The 23,333-nt window shown below is 52.6% G+C and overlaps 11 protein-coding genes across 11 annotated transcripts; 5 read left to right on the forward strand and 6 right to left on the reverse strand.

Moving 5' to 3' along the window:
* Window positions 1-215: 215 nt before the first annotated feature.
* On the forward strand, window positions 216-1,293 carry Z520_06781 (uncharacterized protein; the record flags this gene model as incomplete). Its single annotated transcript, XM_016777281.1, has 2 exons — window positions 216-268; window positions 324-1,293. 2 exons carry the CDS (start codon window positions 216-218, stop codon window positions 1,291-1,293), a joined length of 1,023 nt encoding a protein of 340 aa, XP_016631452.1.
* A 594-nt stretch (window positions 1,294-1,887) lies between these two features.
* On the forward strand, window positions 1,888-4,050 carry Z520_06782 (uncharacterized protein; the record flags this gene model as incomplete). Its single annotated transcript, XM_016777282.1, has 1 exon — window positions 1,888-4,050. One exon carries the CDS (start codon window positions 1,888-1,890, stop codon window positions 4,048-4,050), a length of 2,163 nt encoding a protein of 720 aa, XP_016631453.1.
* Window positions 4,051-5,181: 1,131 nt separating this feature from the next.
* On the reverse strand, window positions 5,182-5,607 carry Z520_06783 (uncharacterized protein; the record flags this gene model as incomplete). The annotated part of the gene is made up of 1 exon (XM_016777283.1): window positions 5,182-5,607. The coding sequence occupies one exon, from the start codon at window positions 5,605-5,607 to the stop codon at window positions 5,182-5,184; it is 426 nt and encodes a 141-aa protein (XP_016631454.1).
* A 1,177-nt stretch (window positions 5,608-6,784) lies between these two features.
* Z520_06784 (uncharacterized protein) lies at window positions 6,785-7,363 on the reverse strand (the record flags this gene model as incomplete). Its single annotated transcript, XM_016777284.1, has 1 exon — window positions 6,785-7,363. The coding sequence occupies one exon, from the start codon at window positions 7,361-7,363 to the stop codon at window positions 6,785-6,787; it is 579 nt and encodes a 192-aa protein (XP_016631455.1).
* Window positions 7,364-8,839: 1,476 nt separating this feature from the next.
* Z520_06785 (uncharacterized protein) lies at window positions 8,840-9,965 on the forward strand (the record flags this gene model as incomplete). Its single annotated transcript, XM_016777285.1, has 3 exons — window positions 8,840-8,875; window positions 8,930-8,985; window positions 9,059-9,965. 3 exons carry the CDS (start codon window positions 8,840-8,842, stop codon window positions 9,963-9,965), a joined length of 999 nt encoding a protein of 332 aa, XP_016631456.1.
* Window positions 9,966-10,315: 350 nt separating this feature from the next.
* On the forward strand, window positions 10,316-11,980 carry Z520_06786 (uncharacterized protein; the record flags this gene model as incomplete). The annotated part of the gene is made up of 3 exons (XM_016777286.1): window positions 10,316-10,556; window positions 10,621-11,162; window positions 11,228-11,980. 3 exons carry the CDS (start codon window positions 10,316-10,318, stop codon window positions 11,978-11,980), a joined length of 1,536 nt encoding a protein of 511 aa, XP_016631457.1.
* A 1,512-nt stretch (window positions 11,981-13,492) lies between these two features.
* Z520_06787 (uncharacterized protein) lies at window positions 13,493-16,125 on the reverse strand (the record flags this gene model as incomplete). Its single annotated transcript, XM_016777287.1, has 8 exons — window positions 13,493-13,594; window positions 13,651-13,966; window positions 14,028-14,527; window positions 14,595-14,801; window positions 14,867-15,159; window positions 15,213-15,407; window positions 15,465-15,483; window positions 15,544-16,125. The coding sequence occupies 8 exons, from the start codon at window positions 16,123-16,125 to the stop codon at window positions 13,493-13,495; spliced, it is 2,214 nt and encodes a 737-aa protein (XP_016631458.1).
* Window positions 16,126-17,561: 1,436 nt separating this feature from the next.
* On the reverse strand, window positions 17,562-18,368 carry Z520_06788 (uncharacterized protein; the record flags this gene model as incomplete). Its single annotated transcript, XM_016777288.1, has 1 exon — window positions 17,562-18,368. The coding sequence occupies one exon, from the start codon at window positions 18,366-18,368 to the stop codon at window positions 17,562-17,564; it is 807 nt and encodes a 268-aa protein (XP_016631459.1).
* Window positions 18,369-18,933: 565 nt separating this feature from the next.
* Z520_06789 (uncharacterized protein) lies at window positions 18,934-19,707 on the reverse strand (the record flags this gene model as incomplete). Its single annotated transcript, XM_016777289.1, has 1 exon — window positions 18,934-19,707. One exon carries the CDS (start codon window positions 19,705-19,707, stop codon window positions 18,934-18,936), a length of 774 nt encoding a protein of 257 aa, XP_016631460.1.
* A 466-nt stretch (window positions 19,708-20,173) lies between these two features.
* On the reverse strand, window positions 20,174-21,467 carry Z520_06790 (uncharacterized protein; the record flags this gene model as incomplete). The annotated part of the gene is made up of 3 exons (XM_016777290.1): window positions 20,174-20,824; window positions 20,872-21,258; window positions 21,300-21,467. 3 exons carry the CDS (start codon window positions 21,465-21,467, stop codon window positions 20,174-20,176), a joined length of 1,206 nt encoding a protein of 401 aa, XP_016631461.1.
* A 408-nt stretch (window positions 21,468-21,875) lies between these two features.
* Z520_06791 (uncharacterized protein) lies at window positions 21,876-23,117 on the forward strand (the record flags this gene model as incomplete). The annotated part of the gene is made up of 6 exons (XM_016777291.1): window positions 21,876-22,207; window positions 22,268-22,276; window positions 22,341-22,409; window positions 22,476-22,558; window positions 22,622-22,781; window positions 22,844-23,117. 6 exons carry the CDS (start codon window positions 21,876-21,878, stop codon window positions 23,115-23,117), a joined length of 927 nt encoding a protein of 308 aa, XP_016631462.1.
* Between the last annotated feature and the right edge of the window lie 216 nt (window positions 23,118-23,333).

A 23,333-nucleotide genomic window follows, 5' to 3' on the forward strand; every position in this document is an offset into this window, starting at 1 on the left:
ACAGAGCAGCTAGTAATCACAGGAGCTTTGTTCAGTGCCTGTCGCGTCAAAGATGGACGTATATAAGATGCCTCCCAAAGGTCCAGCAATGGAAGAGGGGCAAACCGCAATAGACTGGTGGTGGCGTCACTGACTTTGACCACATATCATTCACTCCCACCCGCCAGATCACTAGTTCAGTTTCCGCAGGCCAGAAGCATTTCAACTGGCCAAAGATGGAATATCAATACCTGGGCAGGAGCGGACTCAAGGTCTCCAAGGTCATCCTGTAAGTCTCGACAACCGTGTTGGACGATGTCGGAGTGCTAAACTGCACGTACCAGAGGAGCCATGTCCTACGGCACGCCAGATTGGCAAGGTTGGGTCCTGAACGAAGAAGAGTCTTTACCTCTGCTGGAACATGCCTATAAGGTCGGCATCAGAACCTGGGACACGGCCGACGTATACAGCCACGGTCGATCCGAGCAGATCATTGGCAAGGCCATCAAGAAATACAACATCCCCCGAGAACGCCTCGTGATTCTGAGCAAGTGTTTCTTCGGTGTGACTCCCAATTCTCCTGAAACACAGATCAGTGCCAGCACGGTCAACGACGGCGACATGCTCAACCAGCAGGGCCTCAGCCGCAAACACATTCTCGACGCCGTGGACAAGAGTGTCGCGCGGCTGGGGACCTACATCGACGTTCTCCAGATTCACCGCTTAGACCGGTCGGTGCCGCGGGAAGAGATCATGAGAGCGCTCAATGACGTTGTCGAATCTGGCAAAGTCCGCTACATTGGCGCCTCCAGCATGGCAGCATGGGAGTTCCAGGAGCTGCAGAACGTCGCCGACAAGCACGGCTGGCACAAGTTCATCTCGATGCAGAACTACTACAACCTGCTCTACCGAGAAGAAGAGCACGAAATGATTCCCTACTGTAACCACACGGGCGTCGGTCTTGTGCCGTGGTCGCCTGTCGCGCGCGGAGCGTTGGCACGTCCCTTCAACGACCGAGAATCTCTTCGTGAAAAGACCGACAACTACCTCAAGGCCCAGATCCGGTCAAGAGAGGACAAAGTGGACGAAGAGATTATTGGGCGGGTCGAGCAGGTGGCCAAGAAGATGGGCAAGACCATGGCTCAGATTGCCATTGCGTGGTGCCTGAGCAAGAAGGATGTCTGCCCGATCGTGGGCTTGAACAAGAAGGAGAGGATGGACGAGGCAATCGAGGCGTGCAAGATTAAGCTCAGCGACGAGGATATCAAATACCTCGAGGAGCCGTACATGCCCAAGAAGAGGCAAACATATTGATCTGACAATGGTCTCGGTGGTAAGGGATACCCACCAGTATCACACACAGGCAGCATCGCCTTGATCAAAGACGTTGATTGTCAAGCATTCCACGACCCGCTGTATGTGAATTTCAGTCCATTTCCCTTGTGACCGGTACGTTGATCCCAGCCTGTGGTGCTTGGCGGCTGTCACGTTATTGTTATTGCCGTGTTGTTTGTGAAGTTGGTCCTCGTCGACCATCACGAATGCCGTTTGTCTTGATCTTCACTTGACTTTCACTCCCAGCTTCAGTCCCACGCCACAAACCAGACTTTGACGCTCTCTGCTTTCATTGCCTTCCGTGGGCCCGTTCTTTCCTCATCCCGCGTCATCCTCCTGACCCTGTTATACCGTTCCTACACACCCCTCTTCATCGGCGCCGACCTCAGAGGCCGTTTCACCCGACATCACTCAAGCACATCGACCGACGACGATCCGCACTTTCGGTCTCTTCCAAGACTGCGCCTCAAAGACTCCGCGGTAGCAACACATTATCCACGTGCGGCTCGCTTGTACTGCCGTATCCCTCAGTTGTCAACGTTCAACCGCTTGTTGCCGAGCGCATCCTCAAGGATGGGCGAGACACACTCCAGCTTCATTCCGAGCGGCAGTGGGGCATATGGCACGGACAGTGAGCAAGATGACTGGCCGCAAGGCAACGGCGCAGGCCACGGCGTAGCAAGCACACCTGTAAGGCGCCGAATCTTGGCTAACCCTACGAGTCTGCCTCCTTATGGCATCTCAAACCTCATCTACAAAGCGAAGCGCCGTAACGAATCCACAAAGACTTGGAGACGCACACGGGTTGGAAACTCAACCGCAGCCAACAAGTCTGCAGCACGTGGCAATGGCCGTGGTTCTGGCAAGTCCAAACCTTTGGAGTCAGCTTCCAGCAACAAATACCACAAGGCGGTCTTTCCTGGCATGAGAGTTCCAGTGTATATGCGCAAGGATGGTTGGGGAGCCCGTGCAGTCACCCAATCTCGCCAACCTGAGTATGTGCCAGTTATGTCGGTCCAATGCCCCATGCCTGGTGGCACAGCAGTCACTATGGCCACCGATCCGGTGCAGAAGGTCAGATGGGGCCCAATCACGAGGATTGAGGCAAGCAAGGAAGCACGAGAGCTGATCAACCTTTGGCGTGAGGCCGTGGAGGATTCAAAGAAAGCAAAAGGCAAAGCCAAAAGCAAAGAAGGGGATGAAAGCGAAGAAGACGCATCAGACAAGCCTGTCAAGACAAAGAAAGCGAAGAACGTTGATAATGGTACCACAGTTGCCACAGGTTTCGAGTTTGATGGAGAGTCTGGGCATCAAAATATCTCCTCCATCAAAGACGACCTCACACCAGCAACAACCTCTCAAGCAGAAACTGAGGCCACTACAGACACCAACCCTCCACGTCGCTTCCTGAAACCCCCACCTCCAACACCTCCTGATACAATTTTCCACAAGACACACTCAGTAGAAGCAGCTCTGTCGATGCCGACTCTGCCGATGCTCCACCGTATCTCTGATCCACAACTGGTCGAACAGTATCGCCTCCAGCATGCCATGGACCCAGAAGCCTTCGAAAAAGAAACCCGTGCCATCAAGAAAGGGCTTGTGGGTGCAAAGGTTGCCAGGGGTGGGAAACCGAGACTGTTGAAGAACGAATATACTGTTGAGTTGGCGAGTCGCGAGGATGCGGAGACTGCAGAAAAATGGGTCAGAGACCAGGGGAGAACCTTCGGAGTTTCAGACATGAGAAGCAGGGCGAACAGTATGCTGGCGGCAAGCGATGCTGGGTCTGCATCTGAAGAGCTGCGTTTGAAGATGAGAGGCGGAGAAATGGGGAATGCAGATTTGGCGAGCACTGTGAATACAAAGAAGGAGTGTAAAGAAGAAGACAAGCCACAGGACATATCGGAACAGCAGTTTCCAACGCTTCAACCCGCCAAGCACGCTGCAGCAGACGCAGAAGGGGTGGACGAGACCTTGTCTGCAGAGCCAAAGGACAAGCAAAACACATCCTCCGATTCGACCACGACTGCCAAATACACCCTACTGAGATCCAAGCCAACGCTACGCCACATCAGATCTCAGCTATCGCGCCTCGACCTCTCAGAGCACGTAAGTAAGATCACTACTTACGGCAGCGTGCGTCACCAACATTCTGTCAAGAGAGAGGCTGATGATCTCGGCGAGAGGCGCACGGTCAAGACTTGGATTGAGATAACCGAAGTCTATGAAGTGCCGAGTGCCAGCGCACTCACTTTTCAAGATGTTGTTGCAGCGGTTGATGAAGAAGCTGAAGAGCGTGACACTGAGGAGGAAGGTTGGGAGGGTGGGAGTGACGAGGAATGGAGCAGGGACAGCGACGAGAGCGACAATGACACTGCAAAGGAAAGTGGGAAGCGGATGAAGAAGAACAAAAAGTCCATATTCAAGTCGAAGGGCAAAGCCAAAGCATCGATGACCTTAGAGAGTGACGAGGAAGAGTACGATTCAGACTCCAATTCCGCGTTGTCTTCGTCCTCAACCACATCCGAGTCCGACAGCGCGTCCGACCACGCCGGCGTCCACGCATCAGCCAAAGGGCATCACGACCCCGAGGAGACAGACGCCGAAGCACTATTCCGTTCTCTCTCGCGTTTCGGAGAGGTCAACGCTGAGAGGATTGCGCAGGTGAGCAGCGACCTGAGAGCGTTGATGGCCGGTTTGAGGACAGAAGGGAAGTTGGAGACGAGCGAGGACTGAATGCACAGAAATGCAAAGCCACCAACGCACGAGAAGTAAATGCGACAGTCAGGGTGGGACACAAGGACGCGACAGAGGGACACCGATTGCTTGCTTGTTGGAACTGTCAACGCACTTCGAGTATCGGTGTCGACCATTTCAACCACACCAACCGCATGAAAGAAGACCAGGTGCATAATGCTGGATCCGTGAAGATTGATCAAAGCGATCCGAGATAGTGGGTTGAGATTGAGTATGAGCTGAAATCAAATGACTTGGGCTGTTCGACAGGACATGGGGACAGCGTCTGGAGAATGCACTGGGCGAGCCACTGGGCTGATCATATGAGTCAAACAAACTGTCTAAGGTGAGAGCTGAGAGAGAGTGCCTACAGAGGGAACTACAAGGTTCTCACACAATGCGTGAGCGAGGCGCTGGCATAGGGCTAGGGCTAGGAGTCATCGGCAGGTAGTTGGTGATGTGAGCTCGTATGGCTCATGCAGATAGCTCATTGCTCTTAGCTCGGACACAATATTAGCTCAAGCAACGCTCGTAAAATTGAAACAGGAGCTACAGTAGGTAGCTAATGTGCTTACTATGTACTACATGATACTTGGAACGTATCCAGTCCAGCAAGTCCAGCAAGTCCGGTCCCAGCACCACCCACATATCCCAGCTCTGCATGCACCTGCCCCATGCGGGAAAGAGAGAGCGAAGTGGGAAATTGCACTCCTGGGAGCGACGATTCCGGTGTAGAAGGGGCTGGGAAAAGACTTGCGATGTGTGCGCAGGCAGGATGATGCACGTGCGCATGCATGGGTATATATGTGCACGTAGATATTCTTTTTGATTTCCTCATCATCCGGTGCCGGATCTGATGCCTCGACTGTCAACGAGTGCGCGGTCAAAGACCCCTGGCAGCATGGACCATCGGGCCTATCTACAACACCTTAAACGAATCGTAGTTAACATAGGATTCGCCCCATAAGACCTGGTCAAGAACGTCGTCGTTCCAAGCCTCCAACTCCCTCTCAATCTCGTCAGCAGACCAAGGGCTCAAAGCGGTTCCGACGTTCTTTTCACCGTAGGACAAACGCTGCGTATCGCTCAAGCGGTGTTTGATTGCTTTGCGCACCATGGAGACCCAGAACGTCATTCCATCACCGGTGGCCGGGCGTGGTACGTGGCCCAGAGCACAGGCAGGTGTAGGATTCTCGCGTTGAACCGGGGCAATGATGACATGGATACCGCGTCAAGGGTGTTGTTGAAGGCCTCGCCCCCGCCATCTTTGGCGATGCACTTGTCCCATCCCACGACGAATCTCTTGTTAAAGTCCCCTTGCCGTGTAGCGAGCTCCATCAACTGAACGTCATGCACCCCGCCCAAGGTAATTTGGTGCTGGGCGAACAGCGCAGCCGAGGCGTTGCGTACGTCAAAGAAGGCTTTGGGGATAGCGTCCGACTCCAGAATTGCCTTGAGGGTCCGTCCATCTCCACCGGGCACGCAGAAGGCTAAGTGGCCAAGGTGCCGAAGCTCAACGACATACACGGTCGACTTTGGGGGGATGAATACAACCATTTTGGAGATCTTTCCGTTGGCTCCTAGCTTGATTCCCTCGAAATGAAGTATAGGGATACGGGCAGCGTCGGGAGATCTGACACATCGACTAGGTTTTGTATTCCAGACACCGAGCTGATATTGACCACATGAGGCCTATTGCTGGAACTTTGTTTCTGGGACGACATCCTCAACTATCCTGGGACCCCGACAAAAGGGGAGGCTAGAAGTGTTATGAACAAATTTATCCAAGTCGTTGAGATGTTGGGAGGTGCAAGTTGTGGATTCTGCGTTGACAATAAACCCTGATCAAATATCATTTCGAGGAGTCAAAAGCACTGATTCTAAGCACTGATAAGGCCAATCATACGCTGACACGCAATCGTTTTTGCCGTCTGTGAAGGACCACGGGGAGAGGTAGATCCAGCTGAACAAAGCTGCAGTCGTTTCCCTCAGGCGTTCCCTGCATGAGCCGCAGTCCATATGCACGGCTAGAATCCTCTTTGTGGATCCTGTTATGTATTGGTACGCCGTCCAGGCTAATTTCTGGGGCATGGAGAGGCCTGGGTTACTGAAAATGCCAGGAGTGCAGTCCCAGAATTGACTGCTTCCTAGCTCGTATGTCTTGGGCCGTCCCGCCGGCCAGGACCCCTCCAGTCACAGGAGAAAGAATACCGTAGGACATCAGTTATGGGCCAGAGGAGGTGGGATAGGCGTCCTACCACAGCGGATATCCTATGATTCCCTTTAGCCTGGGCGGGACGTCCCAGAGATCTCTTTGTTCCGGGACAATAGGCTCAGGACATATTTGAGACTGGACCCGGGTGCCCAGAGCCTACGCCACTCCTGGACCTCCCCGCTTCTAGGAACCCTGTTCTACCTCGTGACAAGGCTCAGGTATCACCGCGCAGAGCGCGCTAGTGTGGGCTCATGAATCTGAAAGCTGATTTCAGGAAGTGTACAACTTCTGACAGTGGACGCTCATCGTGTGCCCACACCCAGCAGACGATATTCAATCTATAATCAATCCTGTCACTCATCCATGCCCGCACAATGCGTCCTCCAGAGAATACCAAATCAGAGTCTTAACTAGTCATAGATAGGAAGAGCCATACTTTTCGAAGGCTACCCTCCAAGTCTTGGAAATCCTCACCTCAGCCAACGGAAAGGAGTATGGCACCCAGGTCGCAAAGCTCGGCTAGACAGTGGCTGACAATACATCACACGGTAATTCCCCTCCCTTGCGGAGGAGTTCCATGAAGGTTGGTGAAGCTGTAAACTTGCCACGATGGATTGCAATGAACTCTGATAACATTCTTCGGAGAACGTGCTTGTCTTTGGAATTGCCATCTGTGTCGGAACCGGTTGTGTGATTGTACACGAGCTCGGTGACCTCACTGACTGTAGCGATGCTGTCTCCGTCGAGTGGCTCTCGAGTCAACTTATGGTACAATGACATCAATGCCGCTTGCGACAATGGCTCGATCTCATAGATATCTGCAAAGATTGCGAGTCTGGCTGTATCGGCCAAGGTGGCGGATGGCGGGTGCGGCATTGCAATAAAGCCCTCGGTAGCTTCCAAGATCTCTTTCACGCGTAAAGGCATGTCGAAATGGAAGCTCTCAAGATCTTCCAACCGTTGCGTCGGTTTGAGCTGCACTCTGCTTGCTCCGTCAGCCGTAAAATCATCGCGATAGTTGAACACATCCAGTTCTCTTAAGCATTCTGCGCAGAGAAGACCCTGCATGTACCCCCCACTGTTCGAGCACTTAAGCATGATGCAGTAAGGCAACCATGTCATTTTCCTGAGTTGGTCTTGACTGCATTTGTCGCAGTGTGGAAAGGACAAAGAGAATTTTAGCTCCGAGGGATTGCTGCAGCCTTTGCACGTGAATGCTTTATGCTTATTCACAAGCAAGAGCTCGATAAGCCGGCTCGTTGACATTTGTTGTGCTGATGATGTGTCTGTGGTTGTCTCGCTGCCTGATGCGCCATTTGTCCTGAAGTAGGCATATGCAAGAAAATGGCCAAAGGTTGCTGGTTCGACTTCCGGAAGCTCCGCACCTTTCTCAATGCTCTCTTTAAAAGGCCCCTCTATAAGTCGGCGCAGTACTCTTGAATGCCGAGAAACGATATCTGCATGAACAACGAAAGATTTCCTCGACGGCCCAACTCGAAAGGTGAAAGTGTTCTCATTGTAGCCGTCCCTGTTGGCATGCTCAGTGATATGCTCCCAAAAAAAGGCTGCAAACTACCTCTTGTCCGTCTGGTAAGAATCCCGTAACGTAGTCGCCATGAATAATACCCAAAACTTATAGATTCTTTCGCCAAACGGAGTGAGCAACTGACGTTACATAAGACGAGCCGACTGCATGATTTTGGATATTCAATGGCAAGCCGGTGGAGTCTCTCTTTCTTAAAGGCATTGCTTTTATCTCCGGAGGCTTGTCAAGGGACAGAACCTGAACACAAGCAAGGAATCTATGTGTATTGATGCTGGGGAGGGAGCACCTCTTCACAGAACTTGTTCCCATAAGTGCCTCGTATTTCCGGAGCTCATGGTCGATGGAGGAGGCGCTCATAACTGTAAATGTGCGTTAGCGCTCCATGCTCACCGTGCTCATCGTGCTCAGTGCAACCCAACAGATCCACTTCTTGACCACGCCTCTCATGCACGTGGCTAAGTTCGTAGCTCCCTCTGTCAGCGACAACAATTGGGACTTTTGCGATTGTGTGCAGTTTTGAGCGGGCACACGGAGTCGACTTCCGGAAGAGCCGTGGCGAGGTGGATGCCGCCAAAGGAACGGACCTAATGCAGTGACGGCAGCACATATCACAATTTCGCCAGAGGCTATTCGTCTATCTGTCGCTATTGATTGCTGTGCGTTCAACAGGCATGGGGGAAGTACGGAGTAGAGAATCTGGTGCCACTTGTTGTGGGGACCAACGTTGTTGATTGATCTGTCTATCTATCGAGCTATCGACCAAGTGGAAAGACCCCGGTTATGGCCAATGGGAACTTTTGTCATAATCCTTGGTGCGAAGAATAAACTCCCGGCATTGCAATCCTGCAACCAGCGCGAGCGGGAGGAACTCGCCTACTTCCGGACGCACGAGTTCCCTTGGTCCGCCCGTTAGCATTAATTGTAGCTTCCCGCCGGCATCTCGTGTAAAGATGCTCGTCATCATTGACTCAAACTATATTCTCCAGCCACGCCTCTGTCGGTATGAAACTGTGAACGACTCTTTCTCTATGGCGAGTGAAGCAGGAGAATCAATCATCCCATCTGTAGGGGAGATTGGCAAGGACCATTTCCGTAAGAAAGCTGATGATGCTGCTTAGGAACCCGATCAAGGGCAAGAGGAACAGGAGCTGGACTCAGCCTACGGCGAAGACACGTACGAGTTCCATCTGCTCTTGGTCGAACTTTGAAAGAATAGCGGACGATGGCTGACAGCAAAAACTGGACAGCGCAAGTGAGACTGTCTCGTTGACGTCTTCCATCACCAAATACCGGTTTGAAAATGGACGGCGGTATCACGCATACAACGATGGCGCATACTGGGGTCCCAATGATGATGCGCAGAACGACCAACTCGATATCGCACACCATATTTTCTTCCTACTCTTCGACAACAAGCTCTTTCAAGCCCCCATCGGCTCCAGCCCTCAGGAAGTGCTCGATGTGGGCACCGGCACCGGTATCTGGGCCATCGACTTCGCCGACCAATTCCCCTCTGCAATTGTAACCGGGACAGATCTATCGCCCATTCAACCCGACTGGGTCGCGCCTAATTGCCGCTTTGTGATCGAAGACTGCACCGGGGAATGGAGTTTTGCTCCGAATCGTTTCGACTATATCCACGTTCGCTGCCTTTTCGGGTCGGTCGCAGACTGGCCCACCTTCTATCAAGAAGTGTATGCACACCTGAAACCGGGAGGGTGGTTCGAACAGGTCGAGTACAGCGTCGATTGGATTGCAGACGACGATTCGATCCCGGAAGGGCACATCTTCCGTAAATCCTCTGCGCTGTACATCGAGGCCGGGGAAAAGAACGGGAAGACATTCAGGATCCTCGACCTCCAGAAGGATTATGTCCAAAAGGCGGGTCTTATCAATGTGACGGAGAAGCGATACAAGATGCCACTTGGACCGTGGGCGAAGGACAAGAAACTAAAGGAGATTGGACGATGGCATCTCTTAGAGGCTAATCAAGGGCTCGAGGGATGGACATTGGCACTTTTTACGCGCGTTTTAGGCTGGACTCTTGACGAGGTGCAAGTATTCATGGCACAGGTGCGACAAGGATTCAAAGACAGAAGCGTCCATGCATATACGAGAGTCTCTGTCGTCTATGGGCAGAAGCCGCTGAGATAGTTGTACATTTTTCCCATATCTCTGTCCGTCTGCCCGTCCTGCTAGATGGCGATAGAAGGGCTCCTGGGCATCTTCGCTTGGAATTAGGGGTTTCGCTCTTCTCTCGATCCCCCACCACGCCCCCACCACCGTCCTACGGCATGCATGCGTTGTCCAGTCACGCCAACCAACAACGACACGAGAGGAATGGGATTCTGGCGCCTCCACTCCGCACATCATTATATTCCAAGGTTTCTCCCAAACTCAAAGGTAAATTCAACCTTGTGTGATCTCCCGTACCACTTTTTCCCTTAGTAACCTTGAGCTTCGACTCCCCTTTGGAATCCTGGATTGAACCCAGATTTTACACCATGTCACACGTATCTCCCCTCACTTGGCTGCTCTTGGTTTCGTTGCGAGCTCTGGGCATCGCATTTGGCGTTTGGGTCGTCTATCTCGTCTTTCTAGTTGTCTATCGCTTATATCTTAGCCCTCTGTCCAAATTTCCCGGGCCTCCGCTCGCCGCGCTGACGCTCTGGTATGAATTCTATTACGACGTCGTCAAAGGAGGGCAATACACGTTCAAGATACGTGAATTGCACAAGAAATATGGTCAGTTGGCCAACGCCGTCCTTTGGGGGGAATTCATCGCATCGGCTAACACCCCCCATCCAAGGCCCGATAATACGGATCAATCCATACGAGATTCACATTGACGACCCTGAATACTATGATGAAATCTATACGGGTCCAACAAAGCCGCGTGACAAATGGGCCTGGTCCGCATCCATGTTTGGGAATTCGTCATCTCACTTTAGTAGCGTGCCGTACAGTTTGCATCGGATGCGACGTGCACCTTTGAATCCCTTCTTCTCCAAGAAAGCCGTGACTCAACTTGAACCTACAATCAAGTCACTCGTCGAGAAGCTTTGTACGCGGTTGACTGGCTTCCAACGGACGCAGGAGCCTGTCAATCTCCGCTTTGCCTTTGCCGGGTTGACGATGGACATCATCACTGACTATTCATTTTCCAATTGCTACAACTGCCTTGACGAGCCAGATTTTGCACCCGTATGGGTTCAAGCAGTCGATTCACTTTCCGTGCAGAGTCATGTCAACAAGCAATTCCCGTGGATGCTGTCTGTCATGGGTCTACTACCGTTGTGGCTTATTGAAAAGCTGAACCCGCACATTATGCGCATGATCAACTTCCAGATTGTTCGTACAAACCTTCGCTTCCTCCAGCTGGGAGAGGGACAAGTACTAATGAGGTTCATCTATAGAGCTTAACACAGCAAGTTTTGCAGATTATGGCGGATAAAGACGCGGCCAACAAGAACCAAAGTCATCCTACCATCTTCCACGAGCTCATTCATACAACCGAGCTGCCTCCGGAGGAGAAGACGCTCCAGCACCTCGTAGAAGAGGGCCAGTCCGTTGTTGGAGCAGGTATAGTGACAACGAGCCATTACCTGAATACGACGTGTTACCATATCCTGGCAAACCCTGATATTGTCGAGAAGCTGAAAACCGAGCTGAACGAGGCCATGCCCGACGGAAAATTGCCCTCGTGGCAGAAACTCGAAAGGCTTCCCTATCTCACCGCAGTGATATTCGAGGGCTACAGGATCTCCTATGGCGTGGCTCACCGTCTCCAGCGCGTCTCGCCCAACGAACCGCTAATCTACCACAACTATGTGATCCCAGCAGGCACACCGGTGAGCATGACGGCCATGTTCATACACGAGAACGAAAAGTACTTTCCCGAGCCCAAGGTGTTCAAACCGGAACGATGGCTGAACCCGGGCTCGCGAGATCGGCTGGAGAAATACTTGGTCAACTTTAGCAAGGGCACACGGGGCTGTCTGGGGCGACATCTCGCCGAGGCAGAGATCTATCTCACCCTGGCGGCCATCTTTCGCCGATTCAACATGGAGATATACCAGACGACCAGAGAGGACATTGATGTCGCGCACGACTTCTTCAATCCGCAGCCAAGGAAGGGTTCAAAGGGCTTGAGGGTGCTTGTGAAGTAATAGCCTTGTCTCTCATAGTGGTCGCGTCTCAAAAGGTTTGACCTGCCGAATGCAACGTCCTCTGGCTGGAGGTTTGCAGCGGGCGTTCTTCAATTTGGCCAGACTCAGAGCCTGAACTATATATGCATCGTGGCTGGCTGTCAGCAGGTCGAAGCCAATGCATGGCGCACTGCAATGCATATCACACGGCACAAGTGTGTACAAATCAATGCTAAGTCCATCCGGAATTCAGCTACGCCATGAAAGGTCTCGCCTTTAAATGCTACGGATTGCCCAGCTGAAGCCTCAGCCAGCCAGCCTCGCTGTCTTCTGCCATGAAGATTGAACAAAACAAAATAATCGGTGACATGGCTACATAACACCCCATCCCGTGAATTTTTGCTAGCCGGCTGAGCACGGGAGCATCGAGGGGGGCTGCCGTAGATTAAGGGGGAGCGCCGGGGGAGGGAGCCTTACTTTGTCGAGTGTAGGCGAGCTGGAAGGGCCGCTGCCCTCATGCCTATTTGTAGAACCTAGTTGGGCCTTAGGGATTCCCTTTAAGGTACGCCCTCGGCAATAAGGACCCAGCTATGTCCCCCCATTCGTTTTAGCCAAAGGGCTGCTGCCTTAGACACCTCCATCCGTCTGTCGTGACGACATGACCTGCCTAACTACAGAGTCAGTCTAGAAGGGTCGTTTGGTCTCCTAGGGTTGACCTAGGGCCTTTGAGGAGGCCCTTTTTGGCTTGGTCTGTCACTCACATTTTAACAAGATTTGGCTAGCGGAGGGTCGGAGTTTTCGAAGGTCCCGCAACAACGGTCATGATCGTGGATGGTTCGGTGAGACCTACGGATGTAGAAGCATCGAGGACCACGAGCTCGACATGGCAAAAGGCGGCAATGGGCGTCGAGATCGATCCTCCAGTGCTTCCGGCCGTTACAGGGGTTGGCTTCAACAACTCCCGGTGTCCAGTGTCCAATTTGTCTTGCCAACGCGCTCACAACTGGAATCCCGCAATACTCAGCGACGAATCTTGACCCTCTCCAAAAACCATTTCTGTTTCGCGACCCAAGCAACCCGCCATTTAACCCGAGCCCTGACTGCCTGGTAAGCAATGTTGAGCTGTGGCTGTGTCTTTCTGAGCTCGGGCTTAGCTCAACTTCGCGCTCCCCGAGGACATAGTGCTCTGTGGAGCGTGACTATTGCCCTGGCGCAATGAAAGCTTCCATGACTTGGCCCTTTAGTTCCCTATTCTTGGTGTTTTACGATTTGAAGAGCTCCAATTTCCGGGCAGCTTCTCGATCATTATTGTTAGCGCCAAGGGAAGAAGATATAAGGTAGATCTCCATGTTAGCTTTGCTAGCTAAGTGGCCTTTAACTATTCAACGATGTCGAGCAGTGGGATTCGGGTGGGAATCGTTTCCTCTCGTTTCTCAGGCGTTGAGTCGTTATGTATAGGAACTACAGATAGTTGCAACAGCATGCAGATCTCCAATCAGTTGGCCCCTACCGTGTGGCGTAGGTCCCGATAGTTCAGGCCTGGAAATATATCATGTCTCCTTCTCCTGGAAGATCGTCCATTTCAAAGACGTCAAAGTTGTTCAGCTCGAGCAAAGGTTCCCCGGCGTAATTGATCTTTTGATCTCAGTAAGAGTAAATATCAACGTGGGCAATGGAGGACTAGCACATACCATTTCATGAATCATGGCATTGTTGGAAGCCGTACTTGTCGGGCCTGCTGCTGCTGCTGCTGGTGGTGGCGTCCCAGGTCTCGCAGGGCCAGACTTACTCTCTCTGCTGTACCTCACCGTGTTGTATGCGATTCGGGAAACTTCTCGGGCAAACGGGTAACTGAGCTCCAATGCAGTGACCACTTCCAGATGTCCAAAGTGTCCGACCGCAATATCCAAGATTGACACATCGACAGCAGCCGAGACAATGTTGGGATATTTGAGAATATATATAAACAAGTTAATCAAGCCGACCATGGGAAAGTAGAATACCAGCCTCCAGAACCGAGAGGGTCAGCATGATCGAGCCTGACAAGAATGGGAGCTTCATCTCTTACCACTGTGGCGAAGTAGCGTCGGTGCTGATGACTCTAATTGCTTGGATAATATCCCTTGCAGCTTCTGCCACCACCTTTGTGCTCTCCACAATCTGTTGGGTATGCGCCAAATTTCGAGGATCAATGCCGCAAGCATACGAGATCCATGGATAAAAGAAGATTGTATGTATTGCTGTGACGCTGCCATAGTAGGCAAAGTGTACACACAGGGTGCGATTCATGTCTCGCACCGAGCGAAAAGCAGAGGGATCAATGGCGGCAGGTTTCAAGTGATCAGGAAGGGAGGTCTTCCAGGTTTCCAATTGCTGGCCTAGCACGGCCATTCGTTCCATAATGACTCGCGGAGATTGTCGAAAGCCGGAAACGGAAAGAAGCTGTCGGCAGATTTGTGCTGAGATGCGAGCATGATGCACCATCGCCGTCATGAACGAGAGATCGATCGTACTGTCAGCGACAACAGTCGTTGGAATCTGACAGCTGATGTTGTCTTCATCAATCGTCTAGCATTGTGTGCTATATCAGTGCACGGTCCGTCACAAAAGGGGGCTGGGTTCCTGAGGGACGCACGGATGGACGACCGGAACGGTGAGTGACTTGTCTTTCGTGTATGTAAATCGCCCACCACAGCCACTTGCGATGAAGGGCCTCGTCCTGCGAGAGTCCCCAATGACTCGGTGGTTCCCGGTGTAGACCTTTGGTTTGCGCCAATCGTACGGCGCTGGCACACATGACCGACTCGAGAGCCGCGTTTCCGGCACCTTCAACATGAAGATTCTGAATATCACCAGTGGTCAGATGTGAAGATGGTACACGCTTTTTCTGCAGATAACACGACCCACCATTGCCGCCAGAGCGCGAACAGCAGTAAGTCCGGTGGGGGCGTAAAGCAAGTCAACGTAGACGGAAAGGGCGTTCTCGAAATACCCCCAGGACTGTCGTTGTGCATCGGACCAGTTGCACGATTTCTGCTTGGCCAGATACGTCCTGCAGCCAGTGGCATACACGACATTCCTCAAAGCATGCCACGTAGGGCAATTCATGCCACGGTAGTTCAAGTGGTCTTGGAGCCGCGCTTCGAACTCGGGACGGTATACGACACCATAGAGGGCCTCGAGAGAGTCTTCGAAATAAGCTGCAAAGGTTAGGCCCAGGCACACAACAACGCGAGAGAGGAACGGTAGAAACCCTTGGTATACAGCCACGCTGTCTGAGCGTCGGGTTCTGGCGACTTGTCTCGATGTTGAAGCCCGGCGAATTTCAGACGTTGAGACCAACTCAACGTAAGGTCCTTTGCGTACTCGGCAAGCGCATTGGTCCCTGATCGTTCTGCAACCCATTTCAATCCTGGCAGAGAGCAAATGGTGATCCAGGAACTCGGGCCTGCAAAATCAGTCAGGATCCTGGCAAAAGGCCGAAAACAAAGGCACCGGAGCTGACCCATATGTTCCCAGTTGAACTGTTTTTGTTAGATCAGTTGCACACGACGCAAAGTCGGATGATTGATTTCGTAACCTACCTCATGTGGAGCGATGGCAATCTGTTCCTGAACATTCACCGAGTCCTGAACAGCCGGTTGGTCTATGGACCAGTTTGAATGAGACTCGGAAAGCAGGAGTGTGGTCGGACTCTGGGGAGCCGGGACGAGTTCAAAATCAGAACCCTGAGTCTGATGATTGTGGTTCCCGCCTTCACGGCAGGGGTAGGAATGGTGGAAAGGAACGATGGAGCTTTCGCTCACCTGCCAGGGATGGATGGCCACCCGTTGAGCATAAGTTGCATCGGTCGAAATATTTTTATCCCCTTCCGGCGGTCCGTCCAGCGCCCCAATCGACGACAAGGCTGCTGGTGAATTGGTTCGGGCAACAGACGCTGCATCGGGTCCCAGATGCACCCCAGCATTGGATGATGCAGAGTCTTGCCGGGACTGTATTAGAGTCTCCATGCGCGCCATTCGACTTTCCAGCATGGCCGTGCGGTCATTGTCGGCTTGTCTTTTCGGACGGCGAGCGGGGAGGACGAAGCATTGTTGTCTGAGACTCTGGGTCAAGGAAGAATCAACTGGCTGCATATCTGGATCGGAGGTTGACTTACGACGCATTTTTCACAAGGAAAGCCTCCACGGCCTGTTTGCCACGAGCCTGGTGAGCAGCTTTTCCCTCTGACGGAAGCAGAAAGCTCGAACTTACAACGTATTTTCTTCTCGCGACAAGCCACACAAGCGACAGGGATTTTTGGTGGATGCATGATCCAAATGTTGCTACGAGTCTGTCTGTCTCATGGGCCAAAAGAGGTGAATCGTCTTTTGGAAGAGGTCGTCGTTGAAGCCGAGGTTTAGAAGGGCAGACATTAACACTTTGACGAATCCAGCAGCCATAGGCAGATTCCGCCGTCCAGGGAACGAGAAATGCTTCCAGCCCATAAATTCCCTGCTAGCGGGTACATGAAAATGCGCACGATACGTGCTTTCCCCCGCTTCAGGCTATTTGGGAGACAGCGCCGTCGTATTATCAGCTGGGCCACAGTGTTTACGAGGTAGAGAAGAGCAGTTCCAAAACCTTGTTGCCCGCTGTTCTACAAATTGCGCTGCAGATCAGATCGAGCATTGTACAGGACTGAATGGCGGCATGGTGGCAAGTCCAACGATGACAGTCCATTGGGTGAATTCTCTCGTCAGGTGCATGTCCATACACTGATTCTAGATCCTGAGGCTCCAGTGTTCCTTTGACATGCCCTGTAGCTCTCTGGAACATGATTAGAGCATTAGAAAATCTCGGAGTCTTGGAAATCCTCGGCGCCGATGGAGTTCTCATTTGTCAGGGGATGATTGACAGGTGAATGGGCGAATCGGATGACCCCCAGCCGAACACCGAGTTAGACCAGAGAGAATGACCCCAAGGATGAATTTGGTCCGTCTGTGGTCCGTTCGTGGTCCGCGGACCCCTATTCATACCTTTATGAGAGGTCAGGCGGACTTGGAAAGACTGTAAGGCTGGAGGAAGCAACAGCGCCTTGGCCGCAAGCATTTTAGCACCCGAGGCGTAGCAACAAACTATCCCGACGGTGAAAACGGGGGCCAACTCTCTACAGCGGAGGTCCAATGTACATAGAGGTAATCGGTTTGAGTCCCCGGGTCCCCGTGTAAGAGAGGGCCGTAAGATACTGATTGAGTATAATCGTGCAAGGAATGCTACCAACCAAGTAGATGGCAGCTATAGGCGTGCTCCTATCTAAAGGGTCTAGAAAGTACTTCTCATCGGTCTGAGAAGAGGAAAGGAAACGAGAAAGGCACCGGCTGCGAAATGGATGCTGACAGCCGGCTACCGGTAGTCCTTTGGAAAACCTCCTATCAGGACCTACGCCACACGGTAGAGACTGACTGACTGGAGATCTGCATACTATTGCAACTATCTATAATTCCTATAGACAACGACTCAACGCTTGAGAAGCGAGAGGAAACGATTCTACATAGATGACATTTCCCAAGAGTTATTCCACAACATCTGCCCCGTTGTTGCAACCCTAACTATCCCATCTTCAGTCAGGCAATTGAGCGCTAGGAGGGAGTCTCGCGTGCTTGTACGTCTGCGGCCAGTAATGAGCGGCGGCGAGACCTTCCAACGCCGCGCCGTAAGGGAGTGCGGTGTTCAATTGCTCCTTGATGACGGCGCCGAACGTACGGCGGGTCAGGCGTCGCGTGAGCTCCGGCACCTGCAACAGCTGGCGAGCCAACTCGTGTGCTCGTGGAAGGAGCTCCGCTGGCGGGAGGACCTCGTTGACCAAGCCCCAGTCTTTGGCCTCTCGGGCATCGAGGATTTGACCGGTGTACATCAGGTAGCGGGCGCGGTTCATGCCGATCAACATGGGCCAAACCACCTGGACACCATCGCCCGGCACCAAGCCATTGGGAAAATGGGGCTGATCGCCAAAGGCCGCGGTCTCGGACGCCAGCACAATGTCACAGAGGAGTGCCTGTTCGGCATGCACGGTTGCCGGACCATTGACCGCGGCAATCATGGGACAGTCAATGTCGATGTGGTTGTGCGGGAGACGCAAGACAAAGGGGTGATAATGTGTTCCCCATTCTGACGCGGGCAAGAAGTTTGCTTCCGATGCGAGGTCTTCGTAGTGGATGAAGGTACTCCCACTTCCGGTGAGAATGACGACCTTGTTGTCGACATCGTTGGCCACATCCGCGTAGAGTTTGCCCAATTCCTCGTCGGGCTTGGGACCCCAAATGATGTCTTTGCCTTGCGTGTGGAATCGGATGGTAAGGATACCATCTTCCGTCCGTTCAAGATGGTAGTAGGTGTAACGATCTTTGTACTCGTCAAATTTGGTCATGGCAATTGTCTGTCATCGACCTTTGGATCATCTGCGAGGCGCGGAGTTTCCAGGTTTGCACAACAAAGAGATCAGGTTCACTAGGAACAAAGTCTTTGGACATGCTTCCAGAGGAGTCATTTTGAGCAACGCGAGCCTTCTCGCTCTGATGATCCTTTTCAAACCATCGCCTAGTGTTGGTCGGCCGGAGATGGCACACCCGTCAGGAGAGAGGTAGGTAGGAGGGCGTCCGTCGGCACAAGATAGCAACCCCGGCAGCGAGTTGGGTGAAAGGTGTTCGGTTGTCCTGCTGGCTCGACCGATTCCCATGGTCTGATGACCGGTCATGACCGGGTGCCGAATCAAGTTCACCCCCCATCATGTGCACCCTACCTTTTACTGATCAGGTTTTCCCACTGTCGGGCTCGTGAACGAGGAAACAATGGCTCATGTGGCTTGTACAAAGAACAGCTGGCAGCACCAAAGGATCGGATTACTCTTCGGGCGGCGAAAGGGTTTCAGAAGACGGTCACGATTTTTGAGCGTCCATGCCGCTGCCACACAACATGATCTCGAAATTGGAAGTCTATAGCAAAAGCATACCGCTGTCAGTACTAACGACAGTGCCCGTGATGTTCTGGTCCGTCATGAGGTAGACGTAGCTCTGCGCTACGTCCTCGACTCGCCCAATCTTGCCCGTCAACGACTGCGCTTCTCTCACCCTGAAGATCTTTTGTTTGTCTTCGGCGGGCATTTTCCAGAACTCCGTGTCAACAGCCCCCAGGGAGACCAAGTTGACTCTGATGGGCTTCAGGTCGAAGGCGAGACCTCGCACCATGCCATGTAGACCCGCCGCAAACGCACTGAGAGCAGACCAATGTGGGATTGGTCGCTCCGCCACGGCCCCGGTGGTCAGTGTGATGCTGCTGGAAGGCGTCGGGGTGAGGTGTTGAAGGGCGTATTTGGCCACGAGCAAAGGCGCGTAGAATCTGACGGTGCCCAGCTTCGTGATGGTTGCCACATCGAGCTGCCTGATGTCAACTCCTGCAAGCGCATCACCGGCGGTGTAGACGATATGGTCGACGTTGCCCACCGAGTCGAACAGTCTCTTCACATTGACCTCCAATGTGTCGATTGTGCCGAGATCGCACACGTGCCCACTCACACGGGCCGCAGGATAGGATCTCTTCAACTGATCGACTTTGGTCGCAATCCTTGATGGATGCGAGGACGAGATGTGCACGGTCATGCCATGCTCGATACTGGCTTCGGCCACACCAAACCCAACGCCTGTACCCAAGAACGCGTGGTCAGTCACCTGGAGACGTGGTGAAGAAATGCGGCATCGACGGATCGACATGGAACAAGATTACCGGACGAGCCACCAATGATAAGAACTGAAGCTCCCGCGAGCCTTTGAATGTATCGCAACTGACCCGACATTATCACGGTCGCGGTCGCGGTCAGCAGAGGTTTAGACCTTGGATGATGAAGCTTTTCTGGCTGGCACCACGCTCGAAGCGAAGAGAGAGATGATTGGCAGAAAGTCTCATCCCCAAACGAGCGGACTGAACGTTGCGAGACCCGTGCCTCTATTTAACCCATTGAATGTTATTAGACCTGCATAGTCGATGCAGACTGCGTCAATATCCCTAAAGACCGGGACCCGGTCGAGGCCCACCCGATTGGTCGTCCGGCCCGAACTTTTCACCAAAGATGCATATATCGTGGCTCATATTCCAAAAGAAGAGTCTGAGATCTTAGGCTTATAAATCTAATCAGTGATATCAGAGTCTTAGACTGTGAACGAATTGCTAGAATCTGCATCAATATGGCTCTTTCCACAAGTCATGGTACGCTGCTCGTGCCGCTTCTTGATCAGCCCACTGTTCCCGGATCATCTTGTCCCTAACCAGGCCGGCCTCCCTTCCCGCGGCGACACGCTCCGTCCCTTGGCTTCTCGCCGTCTGAACAGTGACTGCCGTCCTCGCCTGTCGCTTTTTAGCATACGACGCAAAGGCCGTGGCCAATTCCACGGTGCTCAGCTCCTTGTTGGCACCCGGGAGTACTTGATTGAGCACCCAGCAATCCTCCAGTCCCTGGTTAGCTCCTTGTCCACGATGCGGGCTTGATGGATGTGCTGCGTCGCCCAGAAGAACGCATCTCTCATGGTACCAATGCTCCGGGGCGCGTGTGGGACGATCGAAATGCCCGAACCGGAGAATGAACTCGGTCGACTCGAGGAGGTCTCTGACCGCGTCGGGCCAGCCGTCGACCGCGTCCAGAAGTTCCGCCCGGGTCTCTTCTAGCTTGTCCACCTGGCGCCAGGTGTCCTTCTCGGAGCCGGTGCTCAGAATCATCGTCCAGCCCGAGTGTGTGCGGGAAACTTCAAAGGCCACGACCAATCTGGACTCTCCCATCCAAGCAGAGACTGTTTGTGGTGCTAAGCTCTTCGGAGTCGGAGCAATACCACTCAGCTCCACCAGTCAGTGCGCATTCGACATGATTCCAATGGGGTACCTACCGATAATTGTCCGGTCGCATTCGCGGGAGGCTCAGAGATGCCGTGTTTCTGATTGATGATCTTTCGGGTGGTCGAGTGAAGACCATCGCAGGCCACCACGAAGGATGCGGAAATCGTTCGACCGTCTTTCGTCGTCGCAACGACGCCGTTTTCCAGGTCGTCTATGTCGTGCAACTCCCAGTCTTCATGAATCTGCACACCCAGCCGCACCGCCTCCGCCTTCAGTGTTTGTAGCAACACACCTCTCCGTACGAAAGCGGGCCAAAAGCCATACTGCTCTTTCGCATAGGAGATATCAAGACCTCCCAGGTACTCTCCATCGGCATTGTAGTCCCGAATGTTGAGTACGGGTTCTCCAATGTTGGCCAGCCCGATGGTATCTAGAACCTTCAACCTGCACGGACACGTCAGCCAAGTTCTCTACCCACCGGAGAGGAAGATGCTTGCCCATTCGGCTGCAGAGCAAGTGAAACACCTGCTGCACTTTCCGGTCGCTGAATTCTTTCCACAATAGTGACTTCGTAACCTCTTTGCCTTAGCATAATGGCTATGGTCGGGCCGATGATGCCACAGCCCACCACGAGGACTTTCGACATGATGGACAAGACAAAGGTCGATTTCTTCGCTTCAGAGAACGCTTGTTGGCTGGTCTCGAGATCAGAGGGCGTGTAGTGAGACCGCAATGCTGGCTTTTGCTCATAAATACCAGCGCGGTTTCGAGCGTCATGATAGCACCGAATAAATTAATAATATTTGATTCGCGGAGACGATGCCTATACCAATCGGGTGGCAGCCAGCCGTCCCGAATCGGGCGTCGGACGTACACGACAGAATCATACCGGCCCTCCGTGCGACGCCGAGCAAACCTGTGTTCGGACTTGCTACGTAAATTTATCATGGGATTGGACCCAAGTTCTTGGGAATTAGAGTCTCAGTCTTCTGCTTGCTCTGAAGAGCTGCTGGTTGCTGTAATTTTTCTTCTCACAAAGCCAGCTTTACCAAAAATGCCGCGGAAAGACATCCACTTCCAGACTGACGACGGTGTCACGCTCCGAGGATGGCTGTTCACCCCCGAAAACCACAGTGGCAAGTTGGCCTGTCTTGTCATGGCCCACGGCTGGTCGGCAGTCAAGGAGATGGATTTGGAACTCTTCGCGAACCATTTCACGTCGCACCTGGCATTGGCCTGTCTCGTTTTCGACCATCGGTCCTTTGGCGCCAGCGATGGCGAGCCGCGACATGAGATTGTCCCTTCGTCGCAAAAGAACGATTATTCTGACGCAGTGACTTACGTTCAAAGTCTGGATGGGATCGATGCGGACAGAGTTGGGATATGGTATGTCTATATCATGGAATTCACGACGTGAATATGCTGTTTCTGATTCTCATCGAATAGGGGTACTTCGTAGGTCTCTCAGGATTGACAAAGCTCATCGAGATCAACGCTGACGCGTCGCTGAACAATACAGCTACTCTGGCGGTGTGGTGCTAGAAGTCGCTGCTGTGGATAAGAGAGTGAAAGCGGTGCTGGCACAAATGTACAACGCTCCTTTTCATACCCTGTCAAGGAGAAAAAGGAGAAACTGCTGACCACGAGCCTTCAGACCCTTTACAACCGGACCAGAAACATATCGCCGACTAATGAGCAGCGACTCTTTGCCGGAATGGGCGAAAATGTTCCAAAATGGTATTTCCCAGATTCAAAATTCTCAAGTATCCGGGCCACCACTAACATTGCGCGTCTGAACAGATCGCCTGAACCGTATGGCTGGCAAGGGGCCAACATACATTCCAATTGCGGGCAAAGATCCTCTAGCAATGGTCGCCCTCCCCAAGTGGGATTGCTACCACTTTATGATTGAGCTGGGTCAAGTGCCACCAGAGTGGGTCAATCGAGTGACAGTCAAGAGGTAAATCACAGTTGACAAAAACTTTCTTTTTCGTGACAACGGCCGGCTCACTCGTTGCTTAGTGTCGAGCTCATGAGTGTCAACGACCCCGCGGCGCAAATTCATCGCATATCACCAACACCGCTCCTGATGACAATCGCTGAAAATGATACCTTGACGCCGACCGATCTTGCGTTGGAGGCGTATTCGCGCGCACGAGAACCGAAGCAACTACACCTCATTCCCGGAGGACATTTTGATGGGTATGGAGGACCGAACTTTGAGCGCAACGTCGGGACGCAGACCGAGTTCCTGGCCAAGTGGTTGTGTAAGGGAGGCTCCAGCGTTGCCAACTAGTCTGTCCTGACTAGGTTATCCTAATACGACTCTCGAGATTATAATCCTGAGGTCTTCAGGAATTATAATCTTAACTAGTCGATATCAAATTAATACTTGGCAGGCTTATTTAGCCAAAAAGAGACTAGCGATATGGGGACAGTGGATCCACTATCACGTGATTTCTATGTTGCCCGTATCCACTAGCCCTTTTTAGTTAGCTGGGACTGCTAAGCA

Source organism: Fonsecaea multimorphosa (assembly GCF_000836435.1).
Source record: "Fonsecaea multimorphosa CBS 102226 unplaced genomic scaffold supercont1.13, whole genome shotgun sequence".
Classification (NCBI taxonomy): domain Eukaryota; kingdom Fungi; phylum Ascomycota; class Eurotiomycetes; order Chaetothyriales; family Herpotrichiellaceae; genus Fonsecaea; species Fonsecaea multimorphosa.